The 26,361-nt window shown below is 56.4% G+C and overlaps 1 protein-coding gene across 1 annotated transcript in view; it reads left to right on the top strand.

Annotated features, from left to right (window-relative positions):
* Col5a1 (collagen, type V, alpha 1) overlaps positions 1-26,361 on the top strand; it is a 119,461-nt gene that overhangs the window by 61,054 nt on the left and 32,046 nt on the right. The window contains exons 28-44 of the mRNA XM_013029375.1: positions 3,100-3,144; positions 3,762-3,815; positions 7,637-7,681; positions 9,554-9,607; positions 11,049-11,156; positions 11,861-11,914; positions 14,119-14,172; positions 17,174-17,218; positions 17,338-17,391; positions 18,341-18,385; positions 18,793-18,846; positions 19,750-19,803; positions 21,883-21,936; positions 22,647-22,754; positions 24,033-24,122; positions 24,238-24,291; positions 25,286-25,393. Of these exons, the coding sequence (XP_012884829.1) occupies positions 3,100-3,144; positions 3,762-3,815; positions 7,637-7,681; positions 9,554-9,607; positions 11,049-11,156; positions 11,861-11,914; positions 14,119-14,172; positions 17,174-17,218; positions 17,338-17,391; positions 18,341-18,385; positions 18,793-18,846; positions 19,750-19,803; positions 21,883-21,936; positions 22,647-22,754; positions 24,033-24,122; positions 24,238-24,291; positions 25,286-25,393 (1,080 nt within the window). The remainder of the gene's footprint in view (positions 1-3,099; positions 3,145-3,761; positions 3,816-7,636; positions 7,682-9,553; positions 9,608-11,048; positions 11,157-11,860; positions 11,915-14,118; positions 14,173-17,173; positions 17,219-17,337; positions 17,392-18,340; positions 18,386-18,792; positions 18,847-19,749; positions 19,804-21,882; positions 21,937-22,646; positions 22,755-24,032; positions 24,123-24,237; positions 24,292-25,285; positions 25,394-26,361) is intronic.

The following is a 26,361-nucleotide window of genomic DNA, read 5'->3' as shown; positions in this document are numbered from 1 at the left end:
GTTAGCTCACTTTGAGCCACAGCGCCACTTTGATTTTCTGGTGGTTAATTAGAGATGAGTCTCACGGACTTTTCTGCCCAGGCTGGCGTTGAACAGTGATCCTCTGATCTCAGCCTTCTGAGTAGCTAGGATTACGGGCATGAGCCACCAGAAGCAGGCTTAACTGACATATTTATTGACTTTCATCACGTAACACTTTGTGTCTATGTGTGTTTGTCAGTCCTAGGGCTTGAACTCAGGGCATGGACACTGTCCCTTAGCTTTTTTGCTCAAGACTAATGCTCTACTATTTGACCCATATCCCCACTTCTGACTTTTTGCTGGTTAACTGCAGATAAGAGTCTGTGAGCTTTATTGCCTAGGCTGGCTTTGGACTGAAATCCTCAGATCTCAGCCTCAGGAGTGGTTAGGATTACAGGCGTGAGCCACCAGTGCTCAGCTCCCACTCCTCTGCCTTATTTTTATTTTAAATAACCAGGGAGGTCTGTGAGATGGCAGCCTCTGCGTCGTCTCCACAGTGTCGTACGGGCCCGGCCTGGGCGTTGCCTCTCTCACTTGGAGTAGACAAAGTGCCCCAAGTACCCATGACTGTGTGCCAGGCTGACAGCCCTGCAGGGAGGAGGAAGCCTCTTCTTCCCCACCAACATCTCACTCTGGGCTCGGCACACCTGGCTTGATCTGCCCCAGGATCCCCCTCCTCACACAGAAACCTCTACAGAGTCAGGTCCCTGGAGAGGGGTGGGTGCCTTTCACACATCCTGTGGTGGCGTGGGGCTGGTGGTGCCAACAGCCGCTGTAGACTGTCTTTAAATAGCCAGCCATGAAGCTTTAAAATGTACGTGAAGGTGGCCATAGCTGTGCGGGTCCATCTGAAGGGACTGAGAGCAGAAGGGAAGGGAAGGCAGGGCAAAGAAAAGGAAGGGCAAGGCAAAGCATGGGGACCCAGAAAATAAAGAGCTGCCTCTGCCCTCAGAGAGGGAACTGATTTTAAACCATCTTCACCCAAGATGGCGCCTTGCAGCTAAACTTTTAAGTCAGAGCTGGGGGAAGAGAGGGGAGTGGGAGGGAATTCCGAGCAGACGCCAAGCCCTGAAATACACGGTGAAGTAGCCAGCAGTATTCAAACAGGGAAGTGTTAGGTAAATGAATTACAGGTTGATGGAATATTATGGAGTCAGTAAAAACAGAATTTCAGTGAGTATTCTGCGATATGAGAAAATGCTCGTATCTTAATATTAAATTTAAAACATATTACGCCCTGCTTGCTGGGCCTGCATGTGAGCATGGAAAATGGATCGGAAGCGCTTGTCACACAATTAGCCCTGCCGCCGCTCCGAGGGGTGAGGTCCCGAAGAAGTTTAATTTCCTCTTCCCCTGGCCTAATTGTCTACAATGAACATAGATCACTTTTTTAATCAGAAAAATATCAAATACAAGTAATTTAAGCTTTGTTATCTTACCATTATGGAAGGAATGCTTATTATAGAATATTAAAAAATGCAAATGAGCAGGAATGCACAGGCTAGCCTTTCCCACAGAAAAATCTTCCATTGTCAGCCACGCTCTGTGAGTGTGTGGCTAGCAAGTGAGTTTGGGGTCTCCTGCTCCACGTAGACACTCCCCAATAAATAGAATTTGAAACCCATCTGCTGGGCGTTGGTGGCTCACGCCTGCCATCCTAGCTACGCAGGGGGCTGAGATCTAGAGGATCATAGTTCAAAAGCAGCCTGGGAAGAAAAGCCCATAAGATTCCCATCTCCAAAATGACCATCAAAATGCAGGGCTGGAGACAAAGCTCAAGTGGTGGAAGACCAGCTGAGCAAGCAAGCTGAGCAAATGGGAGCTCCGACTCTGGTCCTGAAAACTCAGTCAAATGAAGACGCATCTGAGGGAGTAACTGATAACCACAGGTGTGGCGTGTGTCTGGGCTCGCTGTGGGGGTTGCTGATCCTGATACAGGGCTGGGAAAGCCACCAGTCCCCCTGGTGTCCCTGCATCTGGGTGGCACTGCCCCTTGCTCAGAGCCTGGCCGGACCCCCCTCAGATGCCCATCCACGCCAGTTCCTTCCTAATCAGGAGCTGTGCTAAAGGCCTGCAGAGAACCCTCCCAGCCAGCTGAGCAAAATGTCCTCCCTGGGCGCTGTCTGGGTGCAGCCTCTGGGCCTGTGAGCACACATGGTTTCTGGAAGGCACTGCAGGGTCTAGCGGTGGAGAGCTCCAGATCCCCAGATTGCACACGCGTCGTCGTCACACTGGAGGAGGGGTAGGCCCAGAGAGGAAGAGTGACTTGTCCAAGGCTGCAGAGAAATAAAATCCAGACACGGTGCCAACCTCCTCACCCCACTACAGCCTCTTGTGGGTCTTGCTGCTCTTAGCATCTACATTTGGGTTATGAATCCCGGGCATTAAGCCTGAAGACCAACTTGGGCCTGAGAGAAAGCAGAGAGTGTTGTGTTCCTGCAAATGCAGTGGGTCCAGACCCACGTGGGCAGGTGGGAATGGAGACGCAGGCTGGCTCTCCCCTTTGCTCAGCCTACATGCCTCTGGGAGCCTCTGGGTGTAGCTGAGGTTCTTGAATGAAGACTGGGGTACTAGGTTCCTCCGTCAGGTGACAGGAGACCCTCTCTGCCTGTGCTGTTTCCCCAGCAGTCAGGCGCTGTGTTTGGCACATGGTGAGGTGCTTGCTTGCTTGTGCGTCCTGGGGGCCGTTGCTTGCCGTCTGTCCCAGTCCATGGTTCAGAGGGTCCATTTGGCTAGATGACCTTGAGCAGTGCCCTTGTCATCCTTGCCCATGTCTGTGGTCTGTGGACTCAGCCCTGGAGGGCGCATGGGCTCTGATGTGGCAGCACGCATGCCCCAGCATCTGCTCGGATGGCACTGTCACCTGACCAGGGCCAGGCCTTGCTTCGTGCTCCCAGTTTGTAGAAAAAGCCGCCGAGAGAGCCCCAGTGTGCTGGGTGGCCTGCTGGCTCTCCTGTTCCCCTGGGAGGGGACCCTGGGGGTGGGTTGGCTATTACTGTCACCTGTTACAAATGCTGTGGTGGAGGGGATCTTCAGAGGCTGCTTTCTGGCTAACAAATGTCCTTTCTTTTGTGACAGGGACACCCTGGCAAAGAAGGCCCTCCAGGAGAGAAAGGAGGACAGGTGGGGACTCCCTGCCCCCTGTCCCCAGCAGCCAGCTGCTGCACGGCTCCCTGGGCGGGGTGGGGGTAGACGCCCTGTCCGGTGAGCTCTCACCCCTGGCCTTTGGACTGTTGAAGGACACCAGTTCCCTGGACAAGAGGCCCTTGTCTCCTCCCAGCTGGATGCTGTCTTCATCCCAAGGCCCCTAGGCTGGGATTCATCTCTCCCTCTCTCTCTCTCTCTCTCTTTCTCTCTTCCTCCCTCCCTTCCTCCCTCCCTCCCTCCCTTCCTTCCTTTCTTCCTTCCTTCCCTGAGCTCTTTTGCTCAAGGCTAGTGCTCTGCTTCTTGAGCCACAGCTCCACTTCCAGCTTTTTGGGGGTTTATTGGGGATAAGAGGCTCACTGACTTCAAGCTTCTATCCTTGGTTCTCAGCCTCTGCCTAGCTAGGATATGGGCCTGAGCCCCTGGCGGGGCTGGGATGCATCTCTCTAATGGCAGCTCCGGCCCTCTAGGCCCCTTATCCTGCAGCGCTCCACTGCTGCCCCCTTCCTTTGGCAGCTGTGTGGGGGACTCACCCAGGGGCTCTTGGTGGGGGTTGATGGGCTGCCCAGGCTAATGGTCTTTTTCTCTGCTTCTAGGGTCCTCCTGGCCCTCAGGGCCCCATAGGCTACCCAGGCCCTCGTGGAGTCAAGGTGAGAGGAATTTACGTGGCCTGGGATCTTCTGGGGTGTCTTGAGTGGGTTGGAGAAGGCAGCTTGGCCCTTTCTAGTGAGTTCTTTGGAGGCTCAACCTGTCACCCTGGCGTGGCCTGGCCCTTCTAATCAGGCATGTGGACACTAGGGCCCTGGACGGTGTGGCCGAGCCAGTGAGAGTGATTCACAGCCAGGGACCCCCTTGTCTGCCTGTGACGAGGCAGGTGCCCAGCACTGGCCATCTGTGAGGACAGGAGGACTCCCTTCAGCCCCTGGCAGCAGCGGGTCCTAGGGAGGCGGAGGGCCCGGCCTCTTCCCAGGGGTCCTGCAAGCCGCTTGCACTTGGGAGGAGTGTGAGTGAGAGCAAGACTCCGTCACCAGCACAGGCAGAGCAGAGCTTGCCAGACGGAGTCCAAGGGAGATGTTGAGTTGTTCGAAGTCGTGTTTCCGCCGGTGAGAAGGCCCACAACCTTGTTAAGCAGGGCCCAGAGCTCCAGAGCAATATCCACGCACCGTCCCCACCGTCCCACACGCTCTAACTGGGTTTGCTGCGCACCACAGGATTTAATCTCTGCCTCTCAGCTCCCTGGGCAGCAGTCCATGCATAAGTACAGGATGTGCATGGACAAGAGGTGTGCGGACCAGGTCTCTTCCTTCTCTAAGGACAGACAGGCCGCTGCACGTTAAAGCCCGTCTTCCCGTCAAAATGATTTTAACTTGGTGCACACCTGCTCACACCCCTTATTTGTCCCTGTGGCCTATGGAGCTTTATCCATGCCCAGTATGATTGCATATACAAGTGTGCCCTTGTGACTTGCTCCAAATTATACTAAGCGCAGCACCCCATCAGAACACACCCAGTCTTGATGTTCCCCCTGCAGATCCAGGGCCTGATCCCCTCCTGACCCAGGAGGCAGGACTTCCCAAGTTCAAGAGCCATGGATGAGAGCTCTACCCCCAGGGATTGGGAGCCTCCAGCGGTCAGGTTTCTCCTTGAAGTATGCTGTTCCCAGCCAAACGCCTCCTCGGTTTTCCAGGGGTGATAATTAGCAGCAATGAGGATTGTGTGAGCTCCGCGCATGTTTGTCTTACAAATTCCTGTTGCACAGTGGCTGCCTTTGGCGGCTCTTCTCCATGGCTAATTGCATAAAGCTGCTTCTGCACGCTAAAAGGTGTTTGCTTTAAAATGTTTGTGGAGAATGCTCTTCTCTGTCTGATTAAAATTCATTCGTGACCTAAGCAATCCAGTTAAGACTCAGAAAACCAAGGTTGAGATCAGTTTCCCTTGGGGAAGCAGAGGCTCCGTCTCCTGTTAGCGAGTGGGTAAGCGGCCATGGGCAGAGTGGACGTGGGGGCCACACAGGCTGGAGCTGGGGTCCAGCATTGGTTAGAAGTTCTAGATTTCTCCACCAGAGTTCCATCTTCTTCCTCAGTGCATTGGGCGCTGTGCAGAGATGCCATAAACGCCAGAAATGCATTTCTCCCTTAGAGGAGGGGAGTTCGAGGTCAAGGTGCTGGTGGGTTCGGTGTCTGCGGAAGGCTGCCCTGTGCTTGTGCCTCCTCGCCGTGTCCTCCATGGTAGAGGGCGGGGAGGCCATTTTACAGGGACACCTGACGCCCTTGCAGTGGCCCCACCTCCTGCTTCCTCCTTTCTCGTGCTAGGCCTGAATCCTGGTGTGTGCCGTGTGCTGTGTGCTGAGCCCCTCTTGTGATGCTGTGGTTATCTGGTTAACTTCCTGAGTTCTGGGGACACACACCAAGTTGGCCACAGCAGGTCTCCCTGTGTCCCTTTCTTTTCACGGGCCCTCCTCCTCCCTCTGGGTTTCTCTGCCTCGCCTTCTGAAGGTGTCCTTCTGGGTTTAACTCCCGAGGTCATGGGTGGGTTCCCAGGAGAGTCCAGATGAGAACCCCCTTGGGCAGGTGCGGCCTTGGGCAGGTGCCCCTCTGGGCTCGCTCCTGCAGGCCAGCGGTTCCTTTCTGATCACTGTTCTGTCTCTTCTGCTCCTTGCCCCAAGTGCTGGCCCACACAGGGTGTGACAGATGCTCTGGGCCAGCCATCCTCAGTCTACAGGAAATCTCACAGAAATCAGGGGGAGGGGTCCATTTCCACCCAGTACACAGGCCAGGGAAGCTGCCAAGCACCCGGGCATGGCTAGGTGGCCCATGACAGAAAATAACCCCACGCCGACTGCTGGGGCGCCACCCTAAGAACTACAGCTATAGAATGGTAGACATTAGTCTGTGTGTGTCTGGAGGAACCTGGGCTCACTTTGCTTTTTGTTTCTTGTTTTGTGCCAGTTCTGAGCCTTGAACTTAGGGCCTAGGCTATATCCCTGAGATTATTTCACTCAAGACTGGCACTCTACCACTTGAACCACAGCTCTATTTCTGGATTTTTGGTGGTTCATTGGAGATAAGAGCCTCACAGACTTTACTGCTCAGGCCGGCTTCAAACCATGATCCTCAGATCTCAGCCTCCTGAGTAGCTAAAATTATAGGCATGAGCCACCGGTGCCTGACTAGCTTTCTCGTTTTTAGTAAGGCATGACAGAGGGATGACAGTTGTGTCAGGAAGTTGAGAGCTACCAGAAGGAGGCCAACCCTCACACCCGTGTGTCCCGGACTCATGCCAGGGAGAGGAAAGCTGGAGCCAGGAGCTGGCTTCCGTCTCGGACTGAATTGTTGAATAGGGTAGACCTGGATGCCACGTTGCTCAAGTCCCCTTCATATCCGAGCTCACACCTGCTGTATGCACGAGTCTCGTGGGTGCTTGAAGTGGTCTTTTCTTATACAAGTCCCAGGAACTCAAGTTTCCCTCAAAAAGAAGCATCCACTTCCTGAGAGTCACCTTTGTGGGGCTTGGCAGCTTCTGTGGAGATGCCTGCAGGGTGCAGTACCCAGTGGGACTCCAAACCACAGAGCCCGCCGGAGAGAGTGCTGGCCACCAGGGGGCAGCTGGCAGCCCCTGCCTTCTCCCTGGGCCTGGCTCAGCCTGAAGGCCTAGGGAAGCCCGGCCTCTCCAGGCAGACGGCCTGAGGTAGCCTCCAGAGTCGGTAAAAGTAGAGTAGGTAAAAGTCACCTGGCTCAGAGTCCTGAGGCCCACTGGCCTTGCCAGCGAGGGGTGTGGCTCTGTAGTGCCAGGCCAGCCAATCCCCAGGGTGTTTGGCAGGAGAGAAGATGGCCACGGCCACTGTTAGCCATCAGTGGATGCTGTAAGGTGTCATGTCCAGGATGATACAGAATTAACACCACGGGGTGGCACGCACCTGCCTCTCCTGGTACCTGGTGTGTGCTGGCTCTGTCCTGAGGCCCTCACCACGGGTGCTCCCCTCCCTGAGCACAGTGAGGTCAGGGTCCTCATGACCTCACTACACTACATGATAAGGAGGCGGACACATGCAACACTCTGAGACATTGTCGGGGCCACAGAGCAGAACCACAGCTGGAACCTGTCCGTCCCGGCTCCTCCCCAAACCTTTGAGGATGGAGAGATAGGAGTTTCCCAAACAGGTGGATGTGAGCATGGGAGGGGTTAGCTGGGGGCTTGGATCCAGGTAGACCCAGAGCTCAGGGTGAAGGGTCATCTATTGTATGGTTAGGAGTCACGGCCATGGAAATCAGGACGCTGGGTCTCACGTGGGCCCAGCAGTTGGTATGAGGACAGGAGGGGCTATAGAGGGTTCTCCCGCAGCGGAGACATGGGAGGCCTGCTCGGGGAGATGGCTGGCGAGGACCTGCCAGGGCCCCGCCCTTCTGGGCCCTCCGAGTATTATATTGTCCAAGCATTTCTGACCATTCTTCTCTCCTTCCTGTCCACACAGGGAGCAGATGGCATCCGAGGTCTGAAGGGCACCAAGGGCGAGAAGGTGAGTGTCCCCTCCAGGGCGGACTGGCCCTGCCAGCAGCAGCGCCCAGCGTCACACAGAAACAGAGGAGGGGCCGGCTCTGATCATGGAAAGGAATGGCTGCTCCTGGGTGGGAAAATGTGTTGGTTTGCAAAAGGAAGAAGCTCACATTGAAGAGAGCAAGCCCCTGGGAACCACGGGGTGTCATCGGTCAGACCCAGTGCACCTGCCCAAGAGGGCCCTGGCCTAGAAACCCGGCAGGTGCACACTGCCCCCGCCCCTCCTGGCAGGCTCTCCTGGCAGGCATCAGCCAGCGTGCATTGCTTGTTAGCAGCCACACACTCCTGTACAAGGTTGGGCTGATTTGCGGCGCACGATTGCAGGGCACCGCCAGGACCTGGCTGCCCCATGTAGGCCAGGCTAGCTCTGTGACTGCCCGTGTTCATTAACAAGTGGCCATAGCTCGGCACATGCTGCCAAGACTAGCGGGGCACAAATCAGAACCCAGATGGACTCCTCTGGGTAACACGAAGCTAAGGTAGGTGCCAAATGTGCTGCCAGCCCGGGCGCTCAGGGACCCCGCTGCCCTGCCGTCCCCAGCCTGGCAGGGCTGCGTGGCCTCCGCTCTGGTCCCTCACGCTGGGTGGAAGGAGGCTTCTAGGTCAGAGGTGGCACCACTTCGGAGGGGGGCCCCGCCGCCCCCCTGCCCCGCTGTCCTGCTGCCCCACCGCCCGCTCTCCTTCGGGTCCTGTTGAGCACCTCCCTTGCCCTTCCTAGGGAGGACACGCTCTCAGCAGGGCACCCCCATCCCTCTGCGGCAGACTGAGGTGTCCAGGGACGCTGGGGCCCAAGGCCTGAGAGTGAAGAGCCTGCCAAGCAGGGGCGGGTGGAGCCTAGGGAGAGTGAACCCCTTCTCCTCACCGGGCACCGGTGGAAGGTGGAGCCCCAGAGTCCCAGCTCCACCACCCTTCCCCTCTCCGGGCTGTGCCCCCACCCCACCCCACCCCACCCGTATGGCTTCCTGGGTTGCACTTGGGGCCTGTCTCACCAGGACAGCTAACCAGGCAGTCCCACGGGGCCACAGCAGGAGCTTGAGCTGGTCCTGGGGACATTTCAGGGCAGTGGTGGGGACGCATGGCTCTGCGTTTAGATTTGTAGTCACAGCTGATAAGTGACCACACTTCCTGGACACTGGACAGGGGCCTTGGGGCTGGTCATTGTTGCTTGAGTAGGGGTTGCCAGCGGCTAGGGCCAAGCCCCCGGTGCCCTGCCCTCCATTTAAGATGCGGCTGTTGAATGGTGTGAGGGAAGCCTGGTCTAGACCCTCCTCCCCAGTGCCAGACGCCACACACACCAGTATTCCAGGGGCCTCTCCATGTTTCCCCAGGTGGAGGGAATCCAGACCAAGAGTGTGAAGGGGACATCATACCACTGGCATTTAACATTCTCACAAATGGCTCCCAAATAGCACACTGTGCCCACAAGCTGGCATTTCTCACGTGTCCAGTGCCAGAGGGATAGCTCCATTTCTTTGGGGGGACATCTCACCTGCTCCCCCTCCCCAGACATCAGCCTGCTTCCTGGGTCTCAGACTGCAGTGCTGAGCCAGCCACACTGTGCCCAGGGGCATGGTCACTCCTGCCCAGCTGTGTATCTGTTCACATTCAAGCTAGGCCTGGCTGATGTCTGGGAGGCATACAGCTTCTGGCTGTGGGGTGTGGGACCCGCTGAGCCTGGGTGAATGGGAGACCAGGCCTCACAATGGCGGGCACTCAAGACCATCTGTCCCTGGCTCCTGCTGCAGCCTGGGGACAGGGCCTCTGGGTGGGTCCACAGGAGTTGGGAGAGCGGGTTCTCTTCCCTGGACTGAGGTGTTCTCTCATCCACATTCAGGGTGAAGATGGCTTCCCTGGGTTCAAAGGCGACATGGGCATCAAGGGTGACCGAGTGAGTACTGGGGACATGGTGGGCTTGGGGCCCTGCAAAGCGTTCGGGGTGTCTGTGGCCACGGAGCAGCTTCTCAGGATGCAGGGACAACTGGTTGGCGAGCAGGGCCTTGGAGCCTGGCTCTCTCTGGCCCCCGTGTCACTCCCTCTTTGACTTCTTGCTCACAGGAGGGGTTAGGTCTCACCTGGTGACCGTGAGGCTGGGAGGAGCACGGGTCTCACCTGTCCCTCTGCTCGGGGTCCTGTATCAGTGGGGAGTGGGAACTTGTTTTTATAGCTGAGAGTGTAGATGGCAGGGTAGATGCGGGGAGGGGCCTGGAAAGGGGGGGGTGAGGAAAATGGTCCACTGAGCGGAAGCAGAACCCCTGCTCAGGCCACAGCCGGTCGCTGGCAAGCCCATCCTCTGCTGCGCTCCTAGACCAGCCTGGCCCCCAAAGAGCTCTGGTGCTGCTCATGGACCCCACTCAGGTACTGGGTGACTGCCTGAGCCGTTACTGGGGTGAACAGATCCCTTCTTGGCCAGTTCACAGACACATTAGAGTTCTAGTGTTAAGCAGGGTGTGCTGTAGTCTGTGTATTTGTGTGTGTGCGTGTGTGCATGTGAGCGTGTGTGCGTGTGTGCATGTGAGCGTGTGTGCATGTGAGCGTGCATGCGTGCGTGTGTGCGTGCGTGCGTGCGTGTGCCTGTGTGTTCGTCTTCTGACATGGAGTCGTTCAAGCATCTGCAGCTTCTTAGGAGGCAGATATCAGGGTAGATCAGTCTAGAGGCTGGTCGAGTTTGGGAATGAGCCAGGCATGTGATCCTGTGTGTTCAGGAGGCTAAAATCTGAGGATCACAGTTTGTGGCCAGCCTTAGTGTGTAAGTCCATGAGACACTCCTCTCCAATGGGCCAGCAAAAGCTAGAAGCTCAAGTGCTAGAGCACCAGCCTTGAGGGAGAAAGCTATAGGAAAAAAGGCGTGAGGATGGTGGTCACGTTACTGTCATGACCTGTGCGAGTTCCTGGAACCTGCTTGACCGAGCTCAGCAGCTCCCCTGAGCTGAGGGTGCTGATAGGCCAGTCTTAAGCCTGCCTGTCTCTGGTGTGTGTTCTGGAGCCTCCTGGCTGTGCCTAGCCAGGGCTGTGGTTGATTTTGATGCCACCTTGGGTTTCAGGAGGAGCCCCCCCCCCCAATCCTCGCGCTCTGAGAAGCAGTGATTTACTCCCTGGCTGTTCACCCATCATTTTAGCCAAGAGACAGGGGGCTAGGAAGCCGAACTGGCAGCCTGCGGACACGGTGCATGTGGGGGGGCGCTGTGGCCATCCAGCGGGAGGGGGGGCCCAGGACCTGCCCTGACAGATTCCTTTCAGTGGAGTCCCCAGGAGCAGCTCTGGCCCTGCAGTAAGGTCAGTCAGGGGTGCAGTTGTGGGGGTCCCTCTCACTTCTTTTCTTGTGATTGCAGGGCGAGATCGGCCCACCTGGTCCCAGGGGAGAAGATGGCCCTGAAGGCCCCAAGGGCCGTGGAGGTCCCAATGGTGATCCTGGTCCCTTGGGGCCCACCGGGGAAAAGGTTTGTGGTGCAGGACAGCAAGCCACGCTCCACAGGGGACCTGAGCTCTGCAGGCTCCAGATAGGAGCCTTGCCGGGACTGGGGCTCTGCGGCCGTGGCTGAGGCTGCCACAGGCCTGGGTACCTGAGCGGGTCCTCTTCCTTCTGAGCTCCCTGCAGCTTCTTCTTCCAAGTGTTGCAAAGCTCGGGGATCTGAGCCCCTCCGGCACAGGAGGACCCCATCTTTGTCAAGTCCTGTCTCCTCCCTATGGTCACAACAGTGTCCCCTCCTCTCCCTGGAGGTTCAGCTCATCTGGAGGGCTCTTGGTAGGCAGCTGTACCTCACTTGCACCTGCCAGCTTCTGTACGCTCTGTGCCAGCAGAGAATGCCTGCCCCATCTTGTCCCCACTACCCTGGCAGGAAGGGGCCACATGGAGTGTTTACACTTCCTGTCCCATCTCTCCATGCGGCTAGAGCTATGGGCTAGGTTCAGAGAAATCACAGAGCAGAATTTCTTCCTGTGGAGGTCTGTTGGACACACCCTACCTTGTGAGTGTTTAGAGTCCATTCCAGAGGACGGGCTGGGACCCCTGCCTGGGTGGACAGTGGCCTTCATCTTTGGACTCTACCTCCTGCTCCCTCCAAACCTCCCAGAACATGCTGGCTTGGTCTGCTTAATCGGGTAGCACAACACTGTGTTTACAGTCATGTGATTCTTGTCCTAGGGCAAGCTTGGAGTCCCAGGATTACCCGGATACCCAGGAAGACAGGGGCCAAAGGTAATTCAAACCCAGCTGACACTAGATACCCAGACATCCCACGATGCCCTCCACACCCACGCCGCCTCATCCGAGCTCCAGCCTCGGGGGGCTTCAGTGGCACAGCGAGTGACCCCTTACTGTGGCTTCACGCTCTGTATTTGTAGACACTTGTGCTACCTTCACCCACTTCAAGTTGGACAGAGATGAGCCTTTTAGCGATGGGGCTGGAGCCTGCCCAATGGGCAGCACTGGTGCCTGGGGGCCTGATGGGTGGCATGGGTCACAGAGAGCATCTCATTCTGTCACTGTCACCTTTCCATCTTCACAGCTCTTCCTTATTTGACTCCCCTCGTCTCATTGGACACCGGGTGTCAGTCTCAGAGTGTCCTGCTGTCCTTGGCTCTGTATCCCTGCCCTTATCCATGGCCTGCCTGCTAGCTTCAGTGCCTTTGGGGGGCTCTGGAGCCTGGGCCTGGTGATACCAGAGTCGGGGCTGGGTGGGGAAAGCCCCTATCACTAGAGCCCACCCCCTGTTACACACCCCAGCCTGCCGGAGAGGCAGCTGGCCACAAAGCTGTGTGTGCTGAGCTGTCCGCCACAGTGCTTCCTGTCCACCCAGTGCTGGGGAAAGGGGCCAATGGGCATGTTTATTTTCTTTTTAAATGCTTATCTACTGGGAAAGAAGAGGATCCCTGGAGTGTGATTCAAGGGCAGGCAGCATTTTGGGGAAGGGGAAGGCAGGATTCTGTGCATCCCTGTATGTCACTGAAACTATGTGAGGGGCCCCCTCTGGGCTGCTGTCACCTACAGCGACCCAGCTCCTTCACTGGGCTGTCACCCACACACTCCAGATCTCCCAGTCCTGACTCCTGCTTGGACGTGCAGGTGGGCGTAGGAGAAGGTTGGTGGAGCTTGGCTCCTGTGGGGGAAATGCAAGGTCTGGAAATGTGCAAACTCTTTCTAGAACAAATGCCCAAGTGCCTAGATCAGGGTGCCACACCACCAGAGAGGTGAGACTGCCAACGGCCCCAGCCAGCACTGGCCCTGGGGTGAGCGGCCATGTCTCCAGGTGTCCGCTGTGGCCTTCCTTCCCACACATAGTGGGTGACTGGACTTTTGCCAGATCAGAGCCTGTAAGTCCTCTGCTGACATGTGTCTAATAGCTGTCAGATGCCACAGTCCATGCATAAATTTGCATTCATTTCTGATTGCAAGCTCCCACACTTCAGCTGGGGCCACTATGGGACGATCAGAGAGTTCACATTCCCAGGAATGAAATGTCAGGGATGTGGGGGTATGCCTTACCTCCAGAGGGTCTCAGCAGTTCCCTGTCTTCCCAACATCAGCCAGCAGTCCAGAGCTGCAGGCGTGCCCGCAGGCAGGGACAAAGCAGAGCATGTGAAGATGCAGTTTCAGTCTTAGATTTGGAGCCTTGGAAGTGCTCAGGAAATATTTCTTGCATCGCTGAGTGGGTGCGTGTTGAGTAGGTGAAGATGGCTAGTGAAGTTGAGTAGGGAAGATGGGTGGTTGGGAGAACAGTAGGTTGGATGGGTGGGTGGGTGGGTGCTAAGTTGATGGGAAATTGCAGAAGTGGGTGGTGGGCAGATACATGGGCAGATGGTAGGGAGGATAGACTGGGGCGTGGGTGTGGACAGGCGAGTGGATGGATGTGTGGGTGCTAGGATGGTTAGGTGTTAGCTAAGTGCGTGGCTTGGAGAATGGTAGGGTGTATGGATTGGTGAGTGGCTGAATAGGTAGATAGGCAGATAAGATGGATAGATGGGCAGATGGAGAGTTGGGTATTGTATAGTAGATGGGTGGGTATTGTGTAGGTGGGTGGGTATTGTGTAGGTGAGAGTTGGGTATTGTATAGGTGGATGGGTATGGCCGTATAGATGGTCAGTGGGTTTTGTGTAGGTACATAGGTACTGTATAGATGGGTCAGTGGGTACTGTACATGTGGGTCAGTGGATACTGTATAGGTGGATGGGTATTGCTGTATAGACAGGTCAGTGGGCACTGTATAGGAGGCTGGGTATTGCTGTATAGACAGGTCAGTGGGCACTGTATAGGAGGCTGGGTATTGTGTATAGACAGGTCACTGGGCACTGTATAGGTGGTGTACTCGCGGGTATCACCAGGCCCTTCTCCCACACAGCACACACAGTGTAACCCAAGCTTCTGTCCTGACAGTCATGCTTTCTCCCCCTTAACTCTTCCAGGGCTCTATTGGATTCCCTGGATTTCCTGGTGCCAACGGAGAGAAGGGCGGCCGGGTAAGGACAGACCAGTCTTGGGTTAGGCGGCAACTGAGCGGCCGTGATGGCAGCCTGCCTCTGAGTGCTGTGGTTTCCTCAGGCCTGGGCCTGTAGCACTGTGGAGGGAGGACCTAGCAGGCGAAAGATAAGAGCATGCTGGGACCTGGACTCTCCTGATGAGCTGCACAGACCATCATTGAAACCAGGCTCTTCTCTGCACCCCTCTCCCCCGGGCTTTCCTCTAAGATACCACTGCCTCCTCCAGGCGAGGCCCAGGTCCCTTTAGGACCTAGTGCAGTGAGAGTTTCCAGCCTCCTCCTTCCCTCAGGCTCACAACCCGCAGCCATGATGGATCACATCTTTTGCTGTCACCTGTACAAAGGCCTCCTGGGAGCTGAGCTGGGGGAGCTGTGCACCCCCATCTTCTGTGGTGACACTGCTGGTCAAGGCCTTCCTGGCAGGAGCCTCCTTGAGCCTGGACACTTCTGTCAGAAGACAGAGATGGCCATCTTCGGCCTTGGACTCCGAGCTGGCCTTTCCTGCAGGCAGCAGGGGCTCCCTCAGTGTCAGCTTAGTTAGGGAAGCAGAGTTGTCACTGCAGAAGAATGTCTGAAACATTGAGTCATTTGGGGAGCAGAGAATGTGGTCCTCTGGCCTACCAGTGGGCTGCCCTTCCCAGATGTCTGCAAGAAGCCAGAGGCTTCGTCTTGTTCTCAACTGAAGCCCCAGGAGCCTCTGGGCTGGTTTGTCTTTTGAGCCTTGGTGACTGATGCTGTTTTCTGAGTGTCTTGATTATGGTTGACCTTGATTTGCCCTTGAGCTTTAGACCTCATGGCCACATGCAGTCCTATGTGGAGGCAGGCCATTTACCTTAGCAGCGCACATTTCTCGAGTCCTTGCTAAGCAAGGGAGCTTTGCCCAGTACTGGGACCAGATGAGGAGCTCCCAGCAGAGTGAACCAGGGGCTGTTGTGTCTGTCTACCTTGGGAGACCTGGGAGGTCTTCCAGGAGGCTGGGGAGGTCCTTCGATCTGCCATAGTTCAGGGTGGCTCTTCCCACCAAGGCAGCCATGGGTCACCCACTAAGCGGTCGAGTGAGGGGGTGACCGGGTCCCACAGTGAGGCAGGGATGTGGCACAAGAGAAACAAAGGGCCCTGATTCTGGGCCTTGCTGATGCTCTGGTCCGACAGCTGCCTGGACTGTGGGACTGCCCAGCAGACCGATGGCAGGTGTGTGCCTGCATCGCCCGACCAGTGCTCAGGAACCTCTCTATCCTCTACCTGCTGGCTTCTGCGAAGCCAGTGTCTTGCTTCTGGGATGGCTGGCAGAGTGTTAGTGCTGTGCCCTCCGGCCAGCTTCTGTACGAGAAGGAGCAGCACAGAAAGGTGATAGCCCCAGTAAGGGTCATGCGCCCTGTGCTCCTCCCAGGAGAGAGACTGGAATCCACTGGGCCATGCAAGGCTCCTCCTCTATGGGCCTGGCTGTCTCCGCTCTGCAAGAGAGCACCAGCGGGGCAATTCTGGGATGACCCAGTCCTCCCCAGCAGAGACAAGAGCACAGATGCCCAAGCAGTTTGTGATGGAGACCTAGGGGTGTGCTCTGTGCTCTGCTCCACAGCTTCAGTCACGGAGACCCCAAACTTGGCACGGGTGTCTTACCACAAATGGATAGAATGGAGATGGAAACTCTGCTTTGCTCCTTGCCAGGGCCAGTGGGCCTGGATGGTGGGCACAATGAGATCAGCTTGTCTCCCAGATCCATTTGCTCTGCAGAGTGAAATCCAGAGCCGGGCAGTGCTAGTTACGGAGGGTGGGTGGAAAAGAAGCTGGCAGCCGAGGCCCACCTCATATAGCTAGCTGGAATCAGGACTGACCATGCGTCTACCTTGGAATGGCATTAATCATGTAGAGATCACAGATATGTTGGTAATCTTCACATGCAAATATTGATTTGAAGTCAGAAGATCTTGCTGCAGAGTTAACACACTGGAAAGCAGGGTACATTGTTAAAAAGCAACACCACTAATGATGACTCTAAATGGTGTGTCAAAAGGGGGCAGAGTAGGGGTTGGAAGGCCGGGCACTGGGCCCTCACACCTGCAATCCTACGGGAGGCTGAGGACTGTGGTTTGAAGCCAGACTGAGGAAAGTCACAAGTAGTGCTGTGGCTCAAGTGGTAGAGCACTAACCTCGAGTCCCAAAGCTCAGGGACAATGCCAAGGCCCTGAGTTGAAGCCTTATGACCAGCGCGCACACACACACACACACACACACACACACACACACACACACAAAATAGCAGGGGGTGTGTGTGGATAGAAAGCATTCTCTCAGGGACAATGCCAAAGCCCTGAGTTGAAGCCCTATGATCAGCACACACACACACACACACACACACACACAATAGCAGAGGGTGTGTGTGGATAGAAAGCATTCTCTGCCCTGGCCAATGATGGAGAGAAGGCACTCAAATGGCAGACTTGGCATTCAGATTGGTCCTGGGCGCTGGCTCTATATGAGAGGCCAGACCAAAAGCAGGAAGTTGTTGGCGAGCAGGCGAAGACGCCACATCCCCTCCGTTGCTTCTGGGCACCGTAGGTAAAATGCACTTTGCCAGCCATTCTTTCTGCTGTGGCCAAAACAAATGTGCTACGTTCACATTTCCAAATGTGGGTTGGAAATTGCAGAATAACAATGGCAAAGGGAGTCTTGAGTTCTGTGAGTGGAGCCAGCGCCTCCCGATCGGTGGGCTCTGTGTTAAATTGCAGGTCCACTCTTCTGCACGGCCTGTTGAAAATTTAATGGCTAATATTCTTAACAGTAGCAGAAGTAAATTATGTATGAAAGAAGTTGACTTTCTTCTCCTTTCTTGTAATAATGTTTTTCCTCCTGGGAAGGGAGGCGGGGGAGGAGGAAGAGAGAAAAAGAACCCAGTGAACTGGGCTTAATCTGTGTTTAATCTGCCTGAGCAGCGCTAGGCCTGATGAGTGTGACTGACAATCCCTTTCCTCTGATTGTAGGGGACACCCGGAAAGCCTGGACCGCGGGGACAGCGAGGCCCGACGGTAACCCACCTTGTGGCCTGAGGGCTGCCCTGGAGAAACAGGAGAGCACGCGGGGGTGCGCGGCGGGACGCCATGATTCTGGGTGTCTGTGCTGACTGGCCTTTTCTCTGTCTGTCCAGGGTCCAAGGGGTGAAAGAGGCCCACGGGGCATTACAGGGAAGCCTGGCCCCAAGGTAATGTTCTGGGTCCCTCTGCAGCATGGTTTTGGGGGCATGTGGTGTTTGAGGGGCCTCCCTACCGCACCAAAGCGGGCAGTTTCCATGGAGATACTTTAGGAGGGGCCCTTCCTCGGTTGCCTCTGGGAAGCCGCGTGGAGCTGGGCCAGGTGCCGGAGGTGGCTGAGGCCAAGAGAAGCAGGACCTGCGGGGTCTCAGAGACCCCAGGCAGCCAGCCCTGACACCACCAAGTTCTGGCTGGCAGAATTTCTTTTCTAGAAATCTATCCAGGACCTACAGAGGGATCTTTACTAGAAAGTTCTTTCTTTCTGGCATGGTGGGAGCCAAGACTACCTCCCCCCTCACCCCAGCCCAGCCTCCCCCTGCTTGGAAGCTCCCCAGAGAGAGATGTGAAGGCAGCCCATTGGATGGTGATGCTGAGCTTGTTTCTAGGACAGTGGGCCTGCCTCCCATTGGCTGAGGGCAGAGCTAGCCCATCCCTTGGCTGACAAGGACACCAAGCATGCTCCCATGTGGAGCTCAGTGGGTATCTTGTGTTCCCAGAAGCAGACGCCAGGCTTTGGGCAAAAGTTTGTAGTGTGTTAGAGTCCCTGCCATCAGGTGGGGGGAGGGGGGCGGTAGCAAGATCCCCACGTGTGGCTTTTAGTGGCTTTTTGGTGGTATTTCTTGCCTGGGCCCAGCCTTTGTCAGGCTGCAGGGGTTCGCTGTGGAAATGTCACCGCCCTGCAGATGTCAGATAAGTGTCAGCTCCGCACAGAGGAGGGGACAGGTGAGCTCTAGGGGTTGCAGCTCAGTGCTGAGAGGCTATATTCCCTGCACAAGGTCAGGATGAACTTGAGTAGAGCTCAAAGGCAGTATCTTGCTGGTTTTCTTGGATGAGTCATGGCCAGAGCCCTTGGACTGTACTCACAGTGTGTTTTCCTCTCCTTCCTTCCCTTCCTCCCAGGGCAACTCTGGAGGCGATGGCCCGGCCGGACCTCCCGGGGAGCGGGTGAGCCACTACTGCTCTAGACGGCGGGAATGTCTCCAGGGGGCAGCTGGCTCCAAAGACCCTTATCTACACCTCAGTGGAGGGGGCCGGGGAGGGGAGGCATGCCTGGCCTCTGTAGGAGTGTCGTTCCCTGGGATCCTGGAGTGGCTTATTTGGGATATGTCAGCCACCCACTGGGCCTCATTTTGTGGGTCCGAGATGATAAGAAACTGGCCACTTAGCCCTGAGGGGCTGGGTGTGGCCCTGTGGCCCTGGCAGGGTGAAGCCTGGGCCAGAGAAAATGGGGGAAGGTGGTGGGGAGCAGGGAGTGAGAAGTGGCCTGCGCCCAGCGCCCGCTCGGGATGGGACAGCGCTGGGGGGTGCTGGGGACAGGACTTCTGCCCTCTAACCGACTGCTCTCTCCCCAGGGACCCAGCGGACCCCAAGGCCCCACAGGTTTCCCTGGCCCCAAAGGCCCCCCGGTGAGCAGTGCGTCCTCCTGCAGGGGTGGCTGGTCAGGTTCCCTGGTGTGGTCCCCTTTGTCCCCCTAAGAGCGCCCAGCGCAAGGATGGGATGATTCACTCTGGGGTGGGAGACCCAGGCCAGGGGGTTAACGACTTTGCCCTGGGTCTGGCGTAGCTGCTGTCCTTGGTGTTGCTTGGCTGTGGCTGTAGCGCCCTGGGTCTGGCGTAGCTGCCTGTCCTTGGTGTTGCTTGGCTGTGGCTGTAGCATGCTGAGCCCTGCCTCCATAGTCACTTACTACCTCCCCTCTGTGTCTTCAAGTCCCTGTTTTGCGGACACGGGTCACGGATCACCCCCATGCTAGCATGACCTCCATGTAGATGCATTGACCTGGCAAAGCCTGTGATTCAGATGAGGGCCTCGCTCACGGGCCCAGGGTCAGGACTTTGATAGATCTTTGGGGGGACACAGCTCGTCTTACGGACATCATCTTCCAACATATTTCTCCTCACCCCCTCTAAAGTGAAAAACTTTCCTGCCCAACAGTGGGGGGCAGGGGCAGAAGTTGGGAGTTTGGCTGCCCGCTACAGGGATAGGAGTCCCAGTGTGTCTAGGACATCACCCCTGGGTCTTGGGACGCTGGCTGGGATCCCAGCCTCCATTTCCCCTGAGAGAAGAGCGCGCTCACGGTGCACCCTTTGAGATGGCTCTGAGGATTCAGCCCCTTCGCATCTGGCAGGGGCTCCTCCAGGGCACCCAGTTGTGTGGTCACTGTTGGGTGGCCACCTTTCTCAAAGAGGATCGAGGATCAGGGTTACTGCAACAAAATGGTGATGTCTCTTGCCTGATGTGGCCCTGGGTCCCCCTAACTGTGGCGCTGCTCCGAGCTCAGCTTCACTTCTTTCCTTTGGCTGTTTCTTCAGGGCCCTCCCGGCAAGGATGGGCTCCCCGGACACCCTGGACAGAGAGGCGAGACGGTGAGCACTGTGGGTGCTGGGGGGCGTGGTTGGCCTGGCCCCTCCCTGGCTGGTTCTCCTGGCCAGGCATGCAGTCACTGTGAGGTGCAGTGTCTGGCTTGGGAGAGACCAGCCAGCCTGGGAAGGCTTCTGCAGGGGGGGTCACTTCCCTGGGGTCCACCTCCCCAGGCTGGACCATCTGTGGTTGACCGGAAGGCAGGCCAGCAGCTGCACGGGCATCTGTGGGGAGGAAGTAGCTACTAGCTTCTTGCTGATTTTATCAGCCTTGCCCAAAGGCCACGTTTTAAACCACCAGGACACAGAGTGTCACCGGCACACTGAAACCTTGTGCGTGTATTCTTTGTCCCCCCCCCACACGCTGAAGAATTGGGAGTGCATCCTAGCGTGATCTCTGTGGAACCGTAACTGGAACGCACATGGACAAGTCTACATTTGCAGTGTGCTGTGCAATAATTGGTGCAGCGAAACTTTAAGAAAAGGGCCATAGGTCTGGGGCCAGTCCAGGAGATTCCAGCCTGGGGGCTGATGGTGGAGGGTGAGGAAGGTGCCCTTACCCTGCTCCTGAGCTATGCTCAGATGAGGACTGCTTTTGAACTTGACTTTGTAATGGAGCCCACTGTTTCCCACTGAGAGAGGATGCATTTGCCAGAAGTCTGATCATTTCCTGGGCCCTTCTTCTGCCATTGGGGACAGTGATCGTGGTCACTTCTGGGGGCCTGGCTTGGAGCAGTGCCAAGTAGCCTCCCCATAGATGAGCTGTGTTTTTGCTCTGTGTACTCTCAGTCCATATTGAAGGACAGTTTGCACAGATGGACGCTTTTCCCCCAGTGGGGGCCACTCAGGGACCGGCAGACCCCTTTGTCTCTGCAGCCCGGTTCTTTGCACTTGGTCTCAAAAGGTTTCTGTCAGCCCCAGCGTCCCCTGGAATGGGTCTTTGAAGGCCTCATCTGTTAACATTCTGCCTCTTGCTTTTTGAAGAGTCCTTTTGCTTTTTTTTTTTTTTGGTGATGGTGCTGAGACCTCTTTTAATTACACCTCTGCCGGTATTCTAGGCAACATGCTGGCTGATAAATGGAGATTGCTTTGCTCTTTCGTTTATAGAGAAAAATTAAACCCTTTCTTCCGATCTTTGCACATTTTTCTCTAATGCCTTTCCAAGGAGACATGACAGAGTGTTTGCACATTGTGTGCAATTCTTTGGTCTTATTCTAGAAAGATGGTGGTAAAGCTCATTCAGCTACTCACCTCCCTCCTCAGTTTCAGTAGTACTGGTGGGCCGTCTCTGAGGCCCACCTGGGGTGCACAGTCCCCTTGGTCATCCAGTCCAGAAACCCCTGGCGGACAGTTTTCCTGGGGCCCAGAAGTTCTTTCTGTTTTTAATGAAGCACAAGTGCTCAGACGTGGTTCACATGGCCCAGTGGCTCTGTATGAGATCCCAGACGCTGGCGTAAGGCCTACCCTATAGTCCTAACTGTGGCCCTGAGGCCACCCCTGCCCTCTCCGAGCTGGAGCTTCCTCTCAGGCCTCGGGTGGGTCGTCCCATGTCCCTGTGGGTGGCTCCTTGTTCCACCTGTCCTGGGCCGCTGTCATTGCCCAGAAGTCACGCTCACAGGCCCTGGGAGAGCTCTCCCCACAACAGGAGCACTTAGGAAGCAGAGCCAGCCCTGGCCTGGTCACGCCTGACCTCCACATGAGCTCATGGAGCCGAGAGGAGATCTGAAGTGCAGGTTAAGAGAAGCCAGGCCTGGCTGTTTCCCGTGCTAAATACACGGATGGGAGCAGCCGGGCAGCTCACCCACCGAACATCAAGAGGCACAGAGGACAAAGGCTACAAAGTCTACTCAGTGACCCAGAGACATGAGAGACACTCCCAGGTTTAAAAATCCCCTTCTCGGCACAAAACTACGCCAGGACGCCAACTCCTCTGGCTCCATTACCTTCATGAGATTGCTATGGCAGTGGAGCCAGCGAAATGGCTGAAAATGAAGTCTGGCTTTTGGGCTATGTGGGGCTCTGATGAGGCTGCGGCAGGGCGGGGCGGCCACCAAAGTAACAGCGCGCATCGCACTCTCTCCACAGGGTTTCCAGGGCAAGACGGGCCCACCGGGTCCTCCAGGCGTGGTTGGCCCTCAGGTAAGACCTCCAACCTCACAGGGGAGACGGTCAGCATTGGGTTTTGGGTTCTGAAGATGTATACACGAACAGCTGCAAATCCGACAATGCCAGCCAACTGTAGGAGATAGGTCCCATGCAGGAGACCCTACAGGAAAGAAAGGGCCAGGGGCTGACTGAGCATTCGGCTTAGGCCCAGCCACTGGATTGAGGGTGGCCTGAGCCGGGGTCCGATGGGCCTGGGCACTGGCTCCGGCTTCTGGAGGACAGGGCCCGGCTGTGTCCACTTGTCCTTGCTGTGAGCAGCCAAGGCACCACGTTCTCCCACACTGGCTTCCTGCCGGCGCCACAGAGCTCCAGCCCCAGCCATGGTAGATCAACAAGAGCACTGACGCCTTTTAGAGCAACACACAGGGCAGTGGCCACCTTGCCTCTTAGCTTCTCAGAAACCACACACCTCATGTAGCAGGAAATAAGATATTGAGCCTCTCTCATCACAGAACTGAAGCTGAGGGACACATGGGCTTTTGTCCTTCCATCCTCAGTGGCTTACTTTCTGCACTCCCCATCCCCACCCCACCCCGCAAAAGAATGGTTCTCATTCTGTCCCAGAGAGGTGGTAGCCTTTGGGGGTGGGGCGCCAGCCACAGCACGGGGACCAGCAGTGTCCTCCCAGCTTGCCCAGAAAGCCAGTTGAAACTGACCGTAACCATGCTCGGTTTCCCCTCTAGGGTCCCACGGGAGAGACGGGTCCGATGGGCGAGCGTGGCCATCCGGGGCCTCCAGGTCCCCCTGGTGAACAGGGTCTCCCTGGCGTTGCTGGGAAAGAAGGGACAAAGGTGAGTCTCTAGGCGTGCTGGTCTCAGCTGACCTTTCCCTGGGGACCCTTGAGGACGTTGTACTTTGTCTTGAGTGGGTAATTTCTCAAGTGAATGCTTCTCATACTTGTTCGCTTGCCAAACCCACAAATTTAGCTGCACTCTTCCTTGATTTGGGCTGTGCTTTGGGCTGACCTGCTGCGGGGATGGAGCCCAAAGAGAACAAAACTCGGGGATCAAAACCATCCCAGGCGCCTGCTCGCTGAGGGCTCCTTCTCTCGCTGCCCGGCCTCCAGAATCATTGGACAAAAGCCCCTACACCTCCACGTCCAGTTCAGATTTAGTCAAAAGTGACTCTTTGAAAGTCTCTCGCCTCAGAAGGCTGAAAATAAATTCTGAAAGTGTTTCTATTCTCACTGTGATCCTCCAGCTGCCCTTCCCCCACCCCCCCACCTTCCTACCTAGCCAGGTTAGGAGGCCCTAACATAAAAATAGCTCCTCTCTCCGCCTTTTAGTAAGGGCTCAGGATACAAACTCTGAGGACTTTCCTATGACAGCATTCGTGGCAAAGCACTGAGAAGCACACATCTGTGTGTGCACGTACTAAGTAAATACGTATGTACTTGGGCATACACACCACACACATGTACATATGTGCATAAATCTGTCCACCCAGGTTCACAGAGCTTGCTGAGTTGGAAGGAGACCAAGGATAGTTGATCTTTTGGTCTGAGCCCAGGGAATTCTGGAAGATACCATAGCTTTTTACAGCCCATGGAGAGGGGAGGGTACAGGCCCAGATGGTGCCTCTTTTCAGCAAGTCCCTTGAGCAGTGAGACCTTGTAGGGTGATTTCAGCCCTGATTCCTTCATCTAGAGATGAACCCTAAATTCATAGTGCAGGTAGAAATCACCCCAAGTCACCCCAACCCCCGCTCAGGCCCTCAAGGGACTTCACGGGCTAGACCTCCATGAATGGCAGGGAGAAAGTTACAGGTCCTTCCCCCAGATCCACATGGCGCCAGGCTGGGGGAGAGGCTCACGGGTGTGCACCTGGGCCATGCACAGGTACGCACTGGGCCCTAGGTCTGTTCCCCAGCACTAAACCCTCAACCGACAAAACCCAATGATTCCTTTGAAAGTCAAGAGGCCCAGAGAGGCCCCAGAGCAACCGGATTCCTGGATGTAGAGGGCTGGGGAATCTGAACTGGCACTGACCCTGCAACCCCCCCAAGGCAGGTCCAGGTTGGGAGTCAGTCACTCCTGAACACGCTCACCTCTGCTCTGCCTCTGTTCTCAGGGTGACCCAGGCCCCGCCGGCCTCCCCGGGAAAGATGGCCCTCCAGGATTGCGTGGCTTCCCTGGGGACCGAGGGCTCCCTGGTCCTGTGGTGAGTGAGGGGCCTAGTGGTTGGGCGGGGCCATGGGAGGGGCCTGGAGGGTGGGGTGGGGTGGGGTGTGGTCCTGGGGGGCTTCTCACCTGACCCACATCTCACCACTTTGCAGGGAGCTCTGGGACTGAAAGGCAGCGAAGGCCCCCCGGGACCCCCAGGCCCTGCGGTGAGTCAAAGCTTTCATCCTGTCCTCTCCTTCAGACCAACTCCACAGGCAAGACAGATGGTTCCCGAGGCCGGGCGGGCATGATGCACCACCCCGTGTGTCCTGGGAGGACCGGGGAGCCCAGGGCCTTGGTGTACTGGAGCTTGTGTCCTGGGGGCACTGTGTGTGAATGGAGTAGGGTGTAAGTGGATGGAAGGGGGGATGCAGGGCTCACGGGTCCAAGGATGTGCTGTGGGACTGGGCGAGCTGCCCCCTGCTGGCCGGGGGTGGAGCCTCAACCTGTCAGTGCAGCGGCTCTCTTCTGTGGTCTCTTGAACTCATTGACCCTTCCACCCTCAAGACCCCAGTGGTGAGAGGCGTAAGGTCTTTGCTTCCCCAGACTCACAGCTGTGGTCAAGCTGAATAGGGGTCTGGGGGGCTCCCCCCACACTCCACGGCAGGACTGTAGGCTTCCCTCTCCCCTCTGATGTTGCTTGAGATACAGCATCTGCCTTACAAACAAATCTCTGCCATCCAGAAGGGGTTAGTGGCTCTGTGGGGGGAGAACTGAGGAGGTGGAATCGTGGGAGGGGAGGGGAGGAAGTGGGATCATGGGGGGGAGGGGAGGAGGTGGGATCATGGGGGGGAAGTGAAGAGGAGGGATGGTGGGAGAAGAGCTGAGGAGGCGGGTTTGTGGGAGGAGGGCCAAGAAGGCGGGATCATGGGAGGAGGGCCGAGGCGGTGGGATCGTGGGAGGGGAGGGGAGGAGGTGGAATTGTGGGAGGAGGGCCAAGGCTGTGGGATCGTGGGAGGGGAGGGGAGGAGGTGGAATTGTGGGAGGAGGTGAGGAGATGCCAGATGACATGGGGCCTCCAATCCTAGAGTAAATAGTGGGTGTTTGCCGAGAGTCTTAGGGAGCCACTGAGGGCTGTGGCGTAAGGGACATAACCGAGTGTTGCTCTAGCAAATCTTCTCCACGAGCCTTTGAAGCAAACTCTTTTCTTGCTACATCCAGGGATCTCCCGGGGAGAGGGGTCCGGCCGGTGCGGCTGGCCCCATCGGAATTCCAGGGAGACCCGGACCCCAGGGACCACCAGGGCCTGCTGGAGAGAAAGGAGCTCCTGTAAGTACTGCTTTTGACTTGAAGCGTCCTCTCCGGAGTACCAGGGCCCCCCCCATAGCTGGCATTGGCTCTCCCCCAGGGTGCCCCCCCATGGGCATGGGAAGAGCTGGTAAAGTGAGGTCACCCTTAGGGAGTGGAGTGGAGGAGCCGTGCCGAGGCCCTGGGCTCTCAGCTCCCCTGCACACAGTGTGGTGGGTCTCTGCCCTGCCCCACTCTCGGCCTGTCACCTGTGTGGATGGCCCCTCTGCTGGCCCCACCCACAGCTCGTCTTAGAAGAGTGGAGCTTGGGTTTGCTTGTTTCTTGTACAGGAGATTGAAACTATGTCCCCTCCCTTTTGTTTGGATTTTGAACTTAAGGCTTCATGCTTGCCTGGCCAGAGCTCTTCCTCTTGAGCGACACTCCCAAACCCCTGTTGCTTTAGTTTGTTTTTCAGATAAGGCTTCTCACTTTTTCCTGGGCTGACCTTGGATCTTAGTTCTCTTGCCACTGACTCCACAAGTAGCTTGGCTTACAGGCATAAGCCACCACAGCTGGCCCTGTATTTTTGGTTTTGAAATAGGATCTTGCTAACTTTACCCAGGCTGGTCTCAAACTGGAGATCCTCTCGCTTCTGCTTTCTAAGTAGGTAGGATTGTAGGCATGCAACACTATGCTCAGCTTACATTTGTTTGTTTGGTTATTGTTTGTGTCTTTCTTGTGTCTTTATTTATACTGGGGCTGGACTTTAGGGTCTTGGACATAGCGGTTGGCAAGTTCTCTACCTCTTGGCCATGCCCCTAAGCCCACAAGATGGGGCATGATGGTGCCTTTGCCAATCTGAGAACAGAGCAGATATGGAAAGAAGCACTCTAGCCAAGAAGGGCTAGGAGCTGGATCAGAGAATCAAGGTCTGCTCCTCTGTGAATCAGAGTCTGCAACATACTTTTGCCCTCTCCCGCCTGCCCTGCTTTTAGTCAGCCCTGTAGAC

Source organism: Dipodomys ordii, unplaced genomic scaffold, assembly GCF_000151885.1.
Source record: "Dipodomys ordii isolate 6190 unplaced genomic scaffold, Dord_2.0 Scaffold118, whole genome shotgun sequence".
Lineage (NCBI taxonomy): Eukaryota > Metazoa > Chordata > Mammalia > Rodentia > Heteromyidae > Dipodomys > Dipodomys ordii.
The sequence above is the reverse complement of the archived record's forward strand: the minus strand, read 5'-3'. Positions and strand labels throughout refer to the sequence as shown.